Source organism: Labrus bergylta, chromosome 12 (genome assembly GCF_963930695.1).
Source record: "Labrus bergylta chromosome 12, fLabBer1.1, whole genome shotgun sequence".
Taxonomy (NCBI): domain Eukaryota; kingdom Metazoa; phylum Chordata; class Actinopteri; order Labriformes; family Labridae; genus Labrus; species Labrus bergylta.
Window position 1 is genome coordinate 9,927,231 of NC_089206.1, and position 12,291 is coordinate 9,939,521.

Genomic DNA, 12,291 nt, shown 5'->3' on the forward strand with positions numbered 1-12,291 from the left:
GCTCCTTTTTTTGTGTTAAACATCTCAAACAACTTTTGGTGCCTCTAAATTTGCCAGGTATGGATGAATTTGAAATTCTTTGTTTAACCTCTAACTGTTCATTTAGGATCTAAGATTAACTCATTACTTCAACACCTTTCTGCAGTGATCGTCTTCAGCTTCAGCCAAGTAGACAAAACTCTTAAAGCAGCAGGTTCAATATTACGTCTGTGACTGATCACGACTTGTTCAACAATACATATTGATTACAATTGGCAGGTAATAAAGTAGAATTACACAGCACAGTATTTCATGTATCCATGTCTACTGTTAGTATCCTTCTTTAATTTATCGCTTCATTTTTGCATCATTTTCAAAGTACTGTATTAGTGGTGTAGTGGAGCCTGAAGAAGTGGGCATACTCGTAATCCCCCCACCCCCCCCCCACCCCCAAGTGTCCCATCCAGCGGAGGATAAACGGTTTCTGAACAGTGACATAAGACTCCTCTTGCATATTAGGTTAGTGTGTACGAGCCATCTAGAAACAGAGCAGGGAGGGTAATCTCTTAACCATCCTAGGAATTGCAGCATCATCCTGAATATTGTTAATAAATCAATAGTGTGAATCAGAGGAGATTTATAAGTGGGTATACTCTATGGAGACTGAAAAATAAGTGGGTATAATCCATATACCTGCATATGCCCTGCACTACACCACTGCCTATTCTTTGTATTAATAAATGACTCTCCCTTTCTCGTATTTCTTTTTTCATTAAGAAACCATGTAACCAGGAAAATTCACTTTTAATCAACTCATCTACATTACTTACTTATATTAGTACATACAAAACCAAGTCTGAATTATTCTCTTGTACAGGTTTACTTTTTTTTTCCTTAGAGGGGCCATAAGGGTTAGCCCATCACCATCACCATCATTTAAGACTTCCACAGTCTTTGACTTACTTTAGTGGAGGGTAATGAGTCAGTAATCACTTCCATGTGTTGTTTTCACTTCATACAAATGTTTATATTTAAAACAATGAATTACACTGAAGCGATCATGAAGGGCCTTCACTTGACACATTGGTCTCTTCAACAGTCAGGAAATGATACGTTTTTGTGAGCAAAAAAACAAAAAAACAAAGCACTAACTACTTACCCACCCCCGCCTTCAGACTGACATCCAATTCCATTTTCTAACTGAAGAAGCCTTTATACAGTTCAGATCAGTGACATCAGGGTCCTGTTCACTTCTCATTTGAACAGAAGCAGAAACAAAAACATATCTAACACGGAGTCCACATTTATACAACTTGAAACTGAGCCCTGAAACAAGTGCAGCGAAGACGTATGCAATAATATGCAGCGTATGCAGCTAATAATCTGTATTTTCCACCCACGGAGTTATTGTTAAAAATAGATTTACAAAGGGGGGGGGGGGGGGGGAGCAAGTTGCAAAGAGGTGTAAATAACCTGAAGACAAAACTCAGGGTGTAAAACAGAGATGTGCGAGTCCTTAAGAGATGTGACATGATAAAACAGTCCGAACATCCTGCTGTGTGCTTGTGTACGTAAATCAGGCAAAGATTGTCTCCTCGCGTCTCTTCTTGGTCAGGATGGTTCCAGGTTTGTGCTGGGCGTCTGGGTGGTTGGCCAGCTCTGGGGGACAGTTGGAGACCGGGCTCTCGAGGATGGCCTGCTTCAGGTCGTAGAACACAGCAGAGTCTTCTTTCGTCAGGAAAGTCATCGCCACACCGCTCTTACCGGCACGACCCGTACGACCAATACGATGGATGTAGTCTGAAGGAGAGAAGGAAAAAATAAATAAAAAATGGACCCATAAACAAACAGTCTTTAAATTCTGTTTTCCACAAAGAAAATGTCAACAGTAACAAAGATTTGGAGTGAGGCTTCTTACCTTCAATGTTCTTTGCCATGTCGTAGTTAATGACCATGGAGACGTCGTGGATATCGATACCTCGACCAGCAACGTCTGTGGCCACCAGGATGTCTTTGGCTCCCGCTTTGAGGTTGGAGAGAGCAAACTCTCTCTGCTCCTGTCCTTTGCCACCGTGAAGTGTGCAAGCATTGTACTATGAGAGAGGAAGAGACAATTTCAGTTACATTCTTTTGAAAAATATTGTTTGGACTCTGGGAATTAAAGGATATAACAACTGAGTAATCCAGTTTTCCTCAAATGAATACCGTTAGGATTATTTTTCATTATTACTGATTTTTTTTTAAAATCATTTGGACAACATTAAAATACGACAGACTCACAATAACTTATTTTTTAGACTTTACTGAGATATGACGCAGCTTTGATCTAATAGCTCTCATGCTCATGATGGTTAAACTAGCATGATGTGCGTAAGAGGATTTAGTAACATTTTCTTATTAGCACTGAACACACACAAGTAAAGCTGTGGATCATTATGTACTTTGTGTTTTAGTCATTGGTTTTTAAACTTAAGTACAGGGTGAGGTCAACATAAGATGTTGGTGATGAGGAGATCAGAGACCATGCACCCTTAAGTCTGAAATCTATGAAAAGCTTTCTCGCTGTAACTTCAGCTTTTAGCTTGAGTAAAGGCTGGCTGTCAAAAGATGTCATCACCTCCTCTGTAGGTACAATTAAAACCAGGAGGCATGTAAAGAACAATGATTCTGTTTAACACAGTCAAAAGAAAGAAGTGACTTGATAGATTTACTAGTTTCTTATTAATATAGTATATAAAGTGAGTAACAGTTGAATATTTTTCAGCAAGTCTCTTCTGTAACATTTAACAGTTTATTGCATTTTCATTTGAAAATGGGGCTACGGTGCTACTCGAAATATAGATTTTTAGGTCATGGTTGTCATAAAGGTGAGTGTCTTTTTATAATTTACAGACTTTGAAAAACTTTCGGTCTCAAGCTAAATTGTGACGAGGTGACGAAGTTTGGGAAAACACAAACTTTATTATTATTTGGCATGATAGATTTCTGTTTTTGAGAGTGGGACGTGCATCGATCAGTGTGTAGTAAACTTTGGATCGGGTCAAACAGACCTGATGATTATCTGAGTTTTTGAGAATAAATATCTAAGAATGTAATTATATTAATAATATAAATGATGTGGTCATGTCTACAGCAACTTACCCCCATCTTCTCCAGGGACTTGGCCAGCACATCCACACCCTTCTTCTGGTTGACGAAGATGATAATGGGAGGCTCGAACCCATGCGCCAACACCTCCAACATCTTCTTCCTACACCACAAAACATTTTTTTTTTTTTTTTAACAACAGTCAGCATCACACTGACAGATATAAACATTATGTTGAAGATTTAAAGTCACATAATTTGTGAATCTCACCTCTTCTCTCCCTCTGACATCAGCAGAACCTTCTGTTCAACCCTCTCGTGAGGTTTGCCAGCAGATCCGATGTAAACCACAGCAGGGCGTCTCAGGTAGCTCCTGGCCAGCCGCTCCACAGCCGGAGGCATCGTAGCTGTGAACATGACCGTCTGAAAAGGTGCAAAAAAATAATAAAGACAAATAAGCGGTGAGAGCGCTCTCTGTTTTTAGACTGATGTTTCAAAACGTCCGACCGATCAACATACTTGTCTGTATTTATGTTTTCCAGATTCAAAGTTCATCATCATCTTCTCAGGGTCCTCCGCCTCCTCCGTGTCTGGTTTCTGATTGGTCACTGGGATGTACTCCAGAATCTTCTGGACGTCTGGCTCGAAGCCCATGTCAATCATACGATCGGCCTCGTCAAGAACCACGTATGTACAGCGTCCAAGAACCAGGTACCGGTTCTCCAGTACGTCGATCAAACGACCGGGGGTGGCGATCACAATCTGGTAAGAGAGGAAAAACAAAAACAAACAGTTACTGAATGTTTGTTAACGCAGCATGGACACCTTGTGAATGCAGCAGGACGAGGGGCTGCAGTAGAAAAGAAATCTGTTTTACTACAGCTTTAGAACTGCTGTGCTCTTTTTAACCCTTTGAAGTTTTGCACTGGATTTACAGGCTTTCAGCAGAGTGGCCTCATTTCTCACCTCACAGCCCATCCTGAGACGGAAGCCCTGGTCCTCTCTGGAGATTCCTCCAATTACAGCCACCGTCCGGATGCCGAGCGGTTTACCAAACTTTATGGTCTCCTCTTCGATCTGCTGTGCCAACTCACGAGTCGGAGCCAGGATCACAGCATAAGGACCCTGGTCTGAGTCTTCGATCCTGCACAAACAGCCAATCAGAGAGAAGAGGAATGTCATAAACGCTCATCTGAGTTAACTACGATGAAGTGAAGGTCGGTAGAAATAAAAGTTAATGAAACATTATGAATGGAATTAAAATGAACGTTTTAAGTTTGGGCTGTTACCTGTCAATCTTTGGCAGGGTGGTAATCCAGACCAGCAGTGGAATCAGGAAAGCAGCTGTTTTACCACTACCTGTCTCGGCCACACCGATGATGTCACGGTTCTGTAAACCAATAGGAATGGCCTGCCTCTGAATAGGTGTTGGATCCTGGATTTTGAGAGAAAAAAAAGGCAGAGTGACTGATTAATTGTGGGAAAGAAAAAAATCCAGTTGCAGGGTTAATTGAGAAACAAAAAAAAAAGGTAAAATAAATGAATTGTAGCTTTTAAAATCAAGAGCATGAACAAAATAATGTCTTTTTTTTTTAAACTCTCCATCACTCTGTATTCCTCTTTTAAAAGCTTCAACACAGGGGGCTCTGTGAGCTGACCTTGTAGCCACATTTTTCGATGACCTCCAGGATGTGAGCAGGCAGCGCATACTCCTTCCAGTTCCTGATGGGGTTGGGAATCTTTCCTCCCTTTGTGGTGATGCTGTAGTCCTCTCTGAAGATTCGCCAATCTCTGTCAATCATCTCTTCCAGCTTCTTCTGAGACCAGTGTCTGTCGTCCCAGCGCTGCTTGGCTTCCTTCTTACGCATCTTCTTGAGCCTCGTCCTGAGGGACAGAGAGGTTTGAGGTCAAACAGATGGCAAGGTGACTGTTACATATCAAGATTTGTGGGATTTTCTCTCAGTACACTTTAACTGTTAGCAAGGTTTAAACTGTTAGCAAGGTTTACTCACTCTTCCTGCTCCTTCTCTTCCAGCGTCCGCCTTTTCTCCATCAGGTCACCATAGAAATGTGACTGATCTCTTTTCTGCTGCTTCAAGTCGATGCCGGCGATGAAGCCTCGTCCGTAAAGCTGCACCTGATGCTTTTCTTTGTAGCTGGGGGACGAATGGGAGAATTAAACAGTTTAGACTGGTTCACATTCTGACCAAACACACACCTGCTTTGGATCGAAACAAACAGAGATCCAGAGGTTAAATGAGTTGACTCACATCGGGTTGTAGTCCACTGAAGTGTCTTCAGAAGCATCCCACTCAAAGACAAACTTCCTGTCGTTCAGGTGACGAGTTCTCCGGCGTTTCTTGAGTCCTCCCAGGTAACGCTCCTGCAATAGACAGACATTTGATTCATCAATTACATCACTTCATGTTGACTTTTAAAACAAGGTTTGATCATGTTTTAGAATCTTGAGGAGCACAACATTTGTCAGGGAAGTTTCTCATGCTTGGATCCAAACACAAGTCCACACTCTTACTTAGACTTTACCTTGATGGCGTGGAGTTCTTTGCTTTTATCTTTCTCCTCTCTGAGCTTTTGTCGTCCATCGTCGTCTTCATTCCCGTTGTTCTCCCGCTCCATTCTTTCTCTTCGCTCTCGTCTCTCTCTTTCTTGGGGATCCTCTGCAACACAAATCCTCAATTAGCATCCGCATCAAACTCTATAACAGTAAACAGATCATTTCTGAACTGAATGTAACTGAGGCTAATACACACCCATCATTTTTCTCCCCATGTCCTGGAACATCCTTCTCTTCTTCCTCTCCTCTTCCACCAGTCTCCTCCTCTCCTCCGTCTGTTGTTCCCTCCGTTTCAGAGCCTCAGCTTCTCGCTCGGCCTTGGAGAGGAACTTGGGCTGAGAAGAAACAAATGACAGTGAGGGGAAAGAAATAATAAACTGTTTAACATTTAAAGAAAAGGTAAAGAAGATGTGAACGTCAGGGAGGTCCTCACCTTTGCCTCAGCTTCCTCTTCTGCTTTCTTCTTGGCGAGAAGCTCTTCCAAAGACAGAGGCTGGACCTGAAAAGGAAGCAAAAAAAGGTCAAACAACCAAAATGACAACCAAAGATGCATGTGGATTCTGGTAAAGATTCAGCCTCACCTTTTCTTTCTTCTTTTTCTCATCCTCCTCCTCTTCTGCTTTTATATCCTTATCTCTCTTTAACTTTGCATCCTTTGACCTGGGGGAGAGGCTTCTGTAAAGCAAAGTGTATTAAACGGGTTTAATCAAGAGCGCAAACACATATTTAACACATATTACTGACACTTTAAAATACAAATAAATAGACAAACAGAAGGATGCCCTTTGTAATGACACCTACTATCATTTTCAAAACTTCAAAGTAATTTGTTGATGTCAATTATCAGGGCATTGCCAGAACAATTTGTAAAAGTGATCTAGTCTGGAAGCTCTCTGTTCATTTAAAAAAAAAAAAAAAATCCTAGGAACATTGGTGAAGAATATAATGCCTATTAAGCAACAAAATGTGAGACATAACAGATGGAGCACAAAATATATATAACGGACGTCTGTCAGATGGCAAGAATGACTTTATTCAGTAGCAAACCCTTACAGCAGTAACTTTCTCAGTAGTTTACAAAGGTAAATATTTACATACCTGGACCTCTTGCTGCGATCTTTATCTCGTCGATGTACATCTCTGTCCTTGCGGCCCCTCTCTCTGTCCTTATCCCTCTCTCGTTCCTTGTCTCTGTCCTTGTCTTTCAGGCGTCGGTCTCTATAATCAGACACATTTCAGTTTAATTCAATGTTACAATTCACTTCACAGACGCTTTTATCCAAAGCGACTTACTGAATTTAGCCATCAAGATTACAGCTGACCCTCTGCACCCCCTTTGGTCAGAGTATGAACTCTTGAATTCAGGGCGCAGGTACAGAATGCCCAGGATGAGGACTAAAAGAGGCATTACATCCTTTGTACCGCGCAGTATTCAGCTGCTTAATAAGAACTGATTATAGAGGACGAACTCGGCACTCTGCACTTCATTTAACTTGCTGAAATCCCTCATTGAATCATGTGATGCTTTAGTGTGTTTTTAAGTGTTCTCATGTGCTGTCCTGTACATTTTTTTGTTTGTATTGTGTTTTTTTAGCTCTCTGTGCAAGGCAAATTCCCCAAGGGGTAATAAAGGTTTCATTCATTCATCACAGAGTAGGTACAACACTAATCCATTCATACACCGCCACAGTAGCAGCGGGAGCAAATCGGACATGTCGCCCAGCTGGGGATCGAACCTTTCAACGACGACTCTACCAACCGAGCCACAGCCACTGGAAGCTCAGATTTGAGAATAAAATGCTGTTTTTGTTCATACACAGAAATTCTTGACCAAACACCGACTTGAATTTGCATGTTAAATAAATGTATTTATTTATACTATTTTTCCTATTTACTGATGTTGAATACACATAACGACTTTCATTCCTGTTAATGTCGTTTGTTCATTTATTTATTCAATTTTTATTTATGTTTGTCTCGTCAATTTTCATTATTATTATTGTTAGTAATATATTTATTTATTTTTTGATACTACTCTCGAATGTACTTTTATTTTTTCATGCTTATTTATTTATTTTTATTTGGTTATTGTATTTTATTTATTTACTTTTTTTTCTGTGAGTTTTCCAATCTTACACTTTTATTCTTGTCTTTAAACTAAGAGGTGTATTTACTGGTCTGGGAGGGTTGTGATACTGGGTTTTTGAATGTTTCTGAGGGGGGGAAAAAAATAAAAATGTTGACTGCATCCCAATTGCACTTCAAGTTTTGAACTTCCTCTAATTAAAATATGTTTTTTTTAATGAATTTATTGAACATTTTAGTTACCTTTCTGCAGATTTGGAGCGATTTCTTTCACGGGATCGATGTCGTTTTCGATCCCGCTCTCTCGATCGGCTGCGTTTCCTCTCTCTGTCTTTGGACACTGAAGATTCAGCCTCCTTCTTGTCTGCGGGGTCAGCTGCCATCTGCAAACACACACATGTAGCTTTGAGATAATGTTGTCAATGGAGAAATATTTGTTTAGAATAACACACCATCTTTTCTTTACATTAAACACAACTCGGTCTAAATGTGACCTAAATGTCAAAGCTCCCAGGTCAGTAAAGATGTATCACACAGGACGCAAATCAAAGATAAAGTAACACAACCTCTTGTTTCAAGTTTTTCCATTGAGAAGTGAAGCAAGCTAGCTACTTAGCAAAAAGTCTATTTGTCTTTGAAAAAAGAAAACGCCCAAACATGCAACACTAAGCGCATATTTCCTCCAAAGCTTTCCAATTAACAAGATAAACCCTGCAGCAGTGTGTAGTTTAAAACATTTGGAGCATACCTTAATCCCTTGTCAACAAAACAATTACGATTTGTCTGCGCTTCAAGAAGACGCCATGTCGTCCAACACGAGCAGAAGAAAGAAAGGGTTTGTGGGAGTTGTAGTACTGAGCGTTACATACTGAGCGGAGTAAAACGGCTTATAGAACTACACTAACCAGCAGAGTGAACGCATTTTCGCACGGACCCACTTGTTTGGTACTTGAATACCTAAATGCCTGATCAAAAAAAAAAAAAAAAAATAGTTTCACTATCTGTTTGCAGGTTTGGGCACAAGGTGGCAGCCGTGTTACAAGTTAGCACGACAGTGGATTTTTTTTTTTTTTTTAATAGCCTGCTGATGGTATATTCCAGTTATAACTACGTGACAAATATATACAAAAGAAACATTATTTGTGTTGGTGTATAAACAGTTTAATATGCGTGTTATGGCTGTTTTTGCTGGTACATTATCATTGCTTCAAAGCCTTTTGTAATTTACATCTATATGCAGTTGTAAATGTGGATAAAGTCCCGTTATGTCTAATAATAATATCTGTCTCAGTCTGTTTTAGTTCTAACTCATCTGAAAGCTTTAGGCCTATAGAAATGAAAAAGAGAAATTGACTAACATTTCTGCACATCTATCAGTCTATTGTTTACCACAGCATGGTGAAATAGGTGTGTCTCTTCATAACCACTTATAAAACACTGTACCCTGTAGCAGATTAACATTCAAGAAGTGCTGCTGATGCAGAGACAATGTTATATCCCCACCCCACCCACCCCTGTAATCTTACACATTCCTCTGGTGTGTAGGCTATATGTCCGTGTTCATGCTATTGTAGACAGATAAAATACATTTTAGAGGCTGCTTTATGTTTGACTACAGGTCGGATTGGCTAGCTGCTTATTTATATTCAGGACCTGTCTTTTTTATCCACCGGGAGATCTGGGGAGATTTATGGAGCATCTCTGAAGGTGAAACTGTTTCAGTAGGAAATGATCAAAGTTGATGGTTGGAGCGAAAAGAAATACACACAAAGGAATAAAAGATACAGTGGAAGAAAACAAAAGAGTGGTTACAAGTTAAAAGTCAGAGCTGTATCTCATCTGCCTACTGAGGTCATGGTATAAGCCTGTTTTTTGTTTCACCTGATTATATTTCATCAGTTACTTAACCAGTTTGATCAAATCTGAGCCCATTTATGTTTTGAAATGGAGGGAATCTGTGTCAGAACTAGTCATTGATCCTGATTCACAGCAGTCATTGGTCTTATCCTAGCATGATCAGAGGTCTTGCTTAAACTTAAAACTCTTTTTAATCTTTAATTACTTGTTCCAGTAAGCTCTGAAAGTATGCCAGTGAGTCAGCATGCATGGTACTTGAAGCCTAAATGTAAGTCAGGTATAACTGATTTTCTTATTAGAACCTGTAAAACCGGTGTGTCAAAATGTCTAACTGACAGTCTGCAATAGGTGGTGTCTCACACATAAGTAGGCTACATAAAATGTTAACAATGCAGGAAGTCGAGCCAGTCGATGGGAGAAGTCAACTCAGATAGGCTAACTGGTGAGTAGAATGGCAGGTCTTAGGTAACTGTAGAAGTTGCTAGTCAGATAATGTCAGATTCATTTAATGTTGATTATAATTTGGCAGGAACATTAATCATTGTTTTATATGTTGAATGTCTAAAGAATGTCTATATTATTATGTTTATTAAAGCAGATGTTGCAACAGAGATATTGAGTTTTTTTTTCTTTCTATTCAGTGCCTGTAACACTTTGTGTCTCTCTTCCAAGCGCTTACATGCATCACTCACACACAAAAACACTAGCTTTCTTCGTTGCCATGGCTACTCTACATTTTGCAATCAGAAGCATGTCTTATACAATGTCTACAATTGCCGGCAGCAAGTTATGCAAAGACTGAGGATCTGAGGATAGTTTAATTATAGGATTCATTTTGCATCTTTTGGTGTTTTAACAGTGAATATTCAGCTGAAGTACAGTGACCAAATGAAGGAAGAGGCCAAAACAAGACATTTACACACAGGGGCATTACATTGAAGATTGTCCATCGCAACATCCAAGTCAACTATTTTGTTAAACCTTTAATTATTTAAGTGTTTAATAAGTCTGCTGCTCAGATTAAATGTGTAATAAGAAAGATGGTGGAGATTCATTCTGTCAATAGGCAAATATAATATAATAATATTTCCCTCTGACGATAATTGTTTGATTATTATTTTCTCACAGAATGCTCTTCATGTTTTGTTTGCGTCATTGCCAGTTAATGATCGTTTAGGTTGGAGGCTGACCTGCTTTGTCCGCCGTTGCATAATGTTGATGATTACCTCATTCTGATCACTAACAACTGACTACTGATGACAGTTAAAGCTTGGCTTTGTGCAAGCGAAGAGATCGATATATAGGGTCAATTCTTGTGCTCCTAACACTTTCTATTTAAAGATACAACATGGAAGTGATTGTGCTCAACAACAAATATTTACTAGTTTTAAAGCCCTATAGAAACAGACCTTTGCTGGGGATCTCATGATTGAGTGGCACAGATATGGCTGCTGTTCTCCTGATGTACACATCACATCTCCAACAGTAACCCTCTTCAACTCCTAACTATAGCCGACCCCCATCCCAAGCACCTCCTGTGCCCGAGCCTTGGCTCCTCTCCCCCCATATTCCCTGATGCCAGCCATGGTTGTCTGATTAAAGGGCTAGAAGAGCACTCGCTCTCGACATGCCCTCAGGGTGTGCCATACAGGGCACATGGGCATGAAGTGGGAGGAGGCGGGGGGGGGGGGTGGATTAGGGGAAGGTGAACAGTGTGAGTAAATGTGAGTTTCTGATGGTGTCATCATATAGTGGATTAGAGGAGTGGGATCAGATAGTAATACCAGGGGGAGGCCATTTGTCTTGCAAAGGCACAAGGGGTCTTATCATTCCAGCAGACATTTGCTCCAGCATCGGTGTGCATGAACCTGGCTCACTTCGCTGCACTTGGGAACGAAACAGTATGCAGAGCAGACGAGAAAAACTGTTTAGTATACAAAGCACACGCTGACACATATTCATACACCAATTCACATGTACAGGGTCATGCATGGATGCCCTTTGATGCAAATACAGTCGTCACAGACACACTTGAACAGATAATGGAACCGCACTGGCACAAGGGAAGCAAGCAAATGAGACAAGCTGTAATGTATAGAATTAATTTCTAAAAAAATCACAGGAGAAGCCTTACACTTACGGAATATTTGGTGTTCAGGACCACATGCACTGTATGCTAATTCAGTTTAAAAATGCTTAATATTATGGTTCAGGGCGATTAAAAGGCTGTTGTGTATGCTGTCTGGTGATGTCTGTTTGCCTCACTGAATTTAGCCCAAAGCACACAGACATACACAGGCTGCAGAGCTGCCCTGCTGCATGAACCTGTCACATCAGAACAGCTTAAGACGGAGAAATCAGACAGAGAGATCGGATAGATTGAAAGACACTTCTCTTCACTGAGTCTGGTACAGTCAGAGAATGTTTTTTTTTTTGTTGTTGTTGGAGCCTTTAGGCAGTTCAAGGTGTATGAGAAGATGACAGCGATGAATCAGCTTTTGGAGAAATATTCAACAGGAATATAGAGTGACAGATAATTAGGGTGTAGAGAAGAAGATCAATACCCCACTTGTATCTGTTAATACAGTAAAAAGGACTACAGCCAGCCGGTTATTTTAGCTTAGCTTAGGAAAGAGCTAGCCTGGCTCCGCTAAAGCTAACTCTTTTATCACGGTACCAAACATACTGCAGACTTTGTGTGTTTCCCAT

The 12,291-nt window shown here is 40.3% G+C and overlaps 1 protein-coding gene across 1 annotated transcript; it reads right to left on the reverse strand.

Annotated features, from left to right (window-relative positions):
• Positions 1-764: 764 nt before the first annotated feature.
• ddx23 (DEAD (Asp-Glu-Ala-Asp) box polypeptide 23) lies at positions 765-8,614 on the reverse strand. Its single transcript, XM_020640837.3, has 17 exons — positions 8,474-8,614; positions 7,969-8,108; positions 6,739-6,858; positions 6,222-6,315; positions 6,074-6,139; positions 5,837-5,975; positions 5,610-5,743; positions 5,336-5,448; positions 5,078-5,221; positions 4,724-4,949; positions 4,355-4,500; positions 4,032-4,209; positions 3,585-3,827; positions 3,337-3,488; positions 3,121-3,229; positions 1,898-2,072; positions 765-1,779 (listed from the first exon to the last, which is right to left on the reverse strand). The coding sequence occupies exons 2-17, from the start codon at positions 8,106-8,108 to the stop codon at positions 1,556-1,558; spliced, it is 2,403 nt and encodes an 800-aa protein (XP_020496493.1). The 5' UTR covers positions 8,474-8,614; the 3' UTR covers positions 765-1,555.
• Positions 8,615-12,291: the final 3,677 nt, after the last annotated feature.